The sequence below is a fragment of the Ricinus communis genome, chromosome 5, assembly GCF_019578655.1.
Source record: "Ricinus communis isolate WT05 ecotype wild-type chromosome 5, ASM1957865v1, whole genome shotgun sequence".
In the NCBI taxonomy this organism is placed as follows: domain Eukaryota; kingdom Viridiplantae; phylum Streptophyta; class Magnoliopsida; order Malpighiales; family Euphorbiaceae; genus Ricinus; species Ricinus communis.
The window spans coordinates 14,899,437-14,903,911 of NC_063260.1; the positions used below are offsets into that span (position 1 = coordinate 14,899,437).

General features: G+C 27.2%; 1 protein-coding gene across 1 annotated transcript; it reads right to left on the reverse strand.

Moving 5' to 3' along the window:
* Positions 1–235: 235 nt before the first annotated feature.
* Positions 236–2,588, reverse strand: LOC8277807. The gene is made up of 2 exons (XM_002520336.4): positions 2,457–2,588; positions 236–1,629 (listed from the first exon to the last, which is right to left on the reverse strand). The coding sequence occupies exon 2, from the start codon at positions 1,571–1,573 to the stop codon at positions 530–532; it is 1,044 nt and encodes a 347-aa protein (XP_002520382.2). The 5' UTR covers positions 1,574–1,629; positions 2,457–2,588; the 3' UTR covers positions 236–529.
* Positions 2,589–4,475: the final 1,887 nt, after the last annotated feature.

Here is a 4,475-nt window from a genome sequence, read left to right on the forward strand (position 1 = left end):
TCGGGTCGGGCCGAGCTTTTTAAAAAAATTCGAATTCGGACTTGGGCTGAGAGATATTAAAAAATTCTCGGGCTTGGACGGGCTCGGGCTTGTTCAAAATAAAGTCAAGCCCGGTCAGGCCTGGCCCGAGCCCGCCCAGGCCCGGCCTATGAACAGGTCTAGTTGGAGTCGATAGAAATTCCAAATTATTGAGAATCGGAATATTGAGCTTGTGCCTAGTCTTATCACAATGGAGTTGCCCGGCACATTTTCTGATTCCATCCAGTAATTCCCTTGTACAAATAGCCCAACAGTGAAGCACTGCCATTGCAGGGTATAAGAGATTCAAATGTTGACTTCCTTCTTTCCTTATTTGAACCGGGAGGGAAAGATAACAATTTTGATGCTAAATCAGGTGATTTTAATTGCAATCCGCTCTTCACTTGGATTGAAAGTTTTTTTTGTTTATTCCACTACAAACTTTGGTTGGGAGTTTTCTCTCAAAATTTGAGGAAGAAAGAATGTGTCATGATGATAACCTGACTCCTGATTACTCCATATGAGATTCAAACCATTTAAAAATCTGCTCTGACTGCAAGCTGGTCATCTCATGGTATGCAAATGCAAGATTTAGCTCCTCCTGCACATGTTGGACCAGATTCTTATCCAGCACAAAGTCCTTAGTTTCACGGAGAGCTGCTTTCCATCGTGTAGCCCGCCCATCTTTCTTCATATATCTGTTCTTATCAATGAAGCCCCTGTTCTGAAATAACTCAAACAACTTAGCAGAAATAGTTTGATCAAGTCCAGGAATTCTATCACCTAAGAAACTTGGCGACAGGGGGAATTCAATGCACTCAACCTCAGCAACGTCAATGCCTTTATTCTTCAGAAATTTTACTGATTCACTTATCTTTTGCTGCCTAGGTAAATCTTTGGGCATATGCACAAAAAGTGTTGGCGGATAGTTTTGTGCAACATCAATTTGATTAAATACCCCTTCAGCAATCATAACTGTAATGCTGCTAAATCTCAAAATGGTGGCAAGTGCAGAAACAAAGTATCCACCGGAAGAAGCCCCCAAAGCAACAAGTGGAATATTTTCAAGCTTATGCCTCCTTACCCACGATTTTATAATATTCTTAACAACTAGCATTTCTTCCCCAAAAGTCCAGCACCTACCTGCGCTTGATATCGTAAGAACTGCAAATTTATTAGCAAGTGCATGAAGAACAAGTAGTCTTTCCTCAGGCAAGCCAATGCAGTTAGGGCAGTAATGAGATCTGTCCCAAAAGTTAACAGCTCTGCCATTACATCCATGAGCCAGAAAGAGAACTGCTTTGGGCGAATCAGGTATTTGCCAGATCACATCTGTGCCATTTCTAAACTCTATAGTTGGATGAAACTCCACAGACTCGAAAGTATTCCATCTCTGCATTGTAGATCCAGGAGAAGAATAGCTCCTTCTGCCATGATAGCAAAAGAACATTATTAAACATAAGACTATCAGAACCAGACAAGTGACTGGAACTGGCACCCGACAGTTTTGAAAGCCATGCCATGCCTTCGATTTGCTTCCACCATGCTTCGACATTACTGTTAACAGGAGGAAAAGGAGTCTTCTAATACACTTGGAATAAAACGAAAAGCCTGAAAAATGAGAGCAATATCAATGAAATGCCAGAATCTCAGTACTACTTGCACGCAAGAAAATCTGTTTCATAGTCGTCTGTTTAACTAGCATAGTCCCAAATGTTTTCAAAACCAAACCAGAGGTTTGAACCAGTTGAACAGAGTACAAATAGTGAAAGGAAATATAGAAACATCTACAAATGCATCCATCATCAAATCAACTTATTAATTCAATATCAACAAAAAAAAATTTCAAATTTTCAACATCAAGAGAGCAACTAGAGAAAGAAAATATAAATTTTAGCAAGCTAAATCATGCTTGGAAAGTCTATACATGCAAAAATTCAATTCAATTGAATTCTTTTAATCAATTCTCATGTTTGGAAAACTTACAGTCGCTAGAACTCAATTCTTTCAATCAAAAACAAAAAAGGCATTTTAAAAGACTTGAAATCATGCAACAGAATTGAATTTTTCGACATGATCAAACAAGACCATATATATGTGCCATATCAGCACAAGTTTCTTATTATTAACTTAAACTAACAATTGAATTAGTCTATATAGGAATTAAAAAACCCAAAAACATTTTTCACTTATTGCATTGATGATGTTCTTTTACAACTAAAATTTATGCAACAAAAAGCTGGTTTTCATTTCTAATAACAATGAAAGGTTTATAACATATATGTATGAAATATATCATCAGTAAATCCTTCATTGACACAAATTAACAAACACTATGAAGACAAAGAATTGAATACAAATGGAGATCTGGAGATGTCAGCCAAAAAAGAAGAAAAGAAGAAAACGCAATTACATAAAGGAAAACATGAAGTACCTACCTTAACTTGGCCACCAGCTATAGACTTGGCGTTCAGTATAGAATAGAAAGACAAATACATCGCAAAGAGCGCCGGACTAGTAAGGGCTCTTTTTGGGATTGGTCAGTTATCAATTCCTTTTTAATTATATAACTGGTATTATAATATTGTTATTATTATTAATAGGTATAATTTAAGAAAAAATAATATTTAATATTAATTTATATTATAAAAAATAGATAAATTTACTATTTTAGATATTTTTAATCTTTTAAATTTTTAAATTTTATTAATATAATAATATAAAAATTTTATAAAATTTATTAATTAATTTTGATATTATATAACTTAATATTATTATTCTTAGAATTAAATATTTATTATATAATTAAAAATTATTTTATTTTAAAATATAATATTAATAATATAATTTAAGATGTTATTTTTAGAATTAAAATTATTATTTAATTTTAAAATTAATTTATTAGTTAATATAATATTAAAATATAATTAATATGCTATTTTTAGAATAGAATTAATATTATTATTTGATTAGAAAATTATTTATTAGTTAATATAATATTAAAATATAATTAATATGTTATATTTTAAAATTAGTGTTAGTGTTTGATTATGAATGTAACTTATTAATTAATACATTAATAGAAAAACTATAAAATTAGATATAAATTTAAATTTTATGCGTCAAAAATAATACACATATCAACATAAAAAATTTACGTATCAAAAATTAACCACATGTGTCAAAAAGATTTTAGATCTTAAAAATTAATATATATTAATCGTTTACCCGTATGTTGCATGACCGTTATTATTAGTTTGATTATAAAATCAAGTTTATAAATATAATTTAATAAATATTTAATATTTAATATTAATTTATAAGATTTTAAAAAATAAGCAAACTAACTATTTTAAATATGTTTAATTCTTTTAAAATTCTAAAATTTTATTAATGCATGATATAAAAATTATTCTAAAAATTATCTACTAATTAATTTTGATACTATATAAATTGATATTACTACTTTTTAAAATTAAAAATCTATTATTAAATTAATTTATTATTGAATATAATATTAAAAATATAATTGAAGATTTTATTTTTTAAAGTTAGAATTATTATCTAATTGAAAACTAATTTATTAATTAATATAATATTAAAATATATTTAATATACTATTTAATAGAATTAGAGTCAGCTCAATTAGAAATATAACTTATTAATTAATAAATTAATTATAAAAAATTATAAAATTCTACGTGTAAAAAATAGTACATATGTCAAAATAAAAAATCTACGAAATAAATACACGTGTCAAAAATTTTTAAGTTTTAGAAATTAATATTTAAAAAACTTAATAAGGAATATTAAAATTAATTTATATAATTATTTATTATATAAAATGAAATATCTGTAAAAGAGTTATTTATTTTTGTTGTTGTTATGATATGAAAAGAGTTATTTATCATGATTAAATAAGATAAAAATATTTAAAATAATATTTTTAATTTTTAAATCTTTTAATAAATTATTAATAACGAATTTATATAATTTTAAGAATAAATTACTATGCTCCTATTAGTATATTATATCATAAATGAGAGAGAAGACAATAACATATTTCAAGAGTAGTTTAGAATTTTAAAATATAATATACTTTGATTAATGAATGGCGAATCATATATTAAATTAAACCTTTGAAGAGATCATGATTTATTACTATAAATGAGAGAATGATTTATATATTTCATATTATCTCAAAAGGGTTTTAATAATTTATTCTAATTTTAATCATAAAAAAATAAAATAATTTTAAAAGATTCATTTGGCATAATAAACTGGGCTTGTAATATAAAAAATAAATACAAACACATATAATTAATAAAAATAATAGAGTAAATAGTTTACAAAATTATATAAAAATACATATTTGTTACCTCAAGTAAATATTTCTTTCTCCGGGGAATCATTTTGAAAATAAATATGTGTGGAACCACAGTCAATATAGTCTCATT

Bases quoted from the DNA above. Each gene is read 5' to 3' on its own strand.
- LOC8277807 (XM_002520336.4), bottom strand. From the start codon at position 1,573: ATGTCGAAGCATGGTGGAAGCAAATCGAAGGCATGGCATGGCTTTCAA.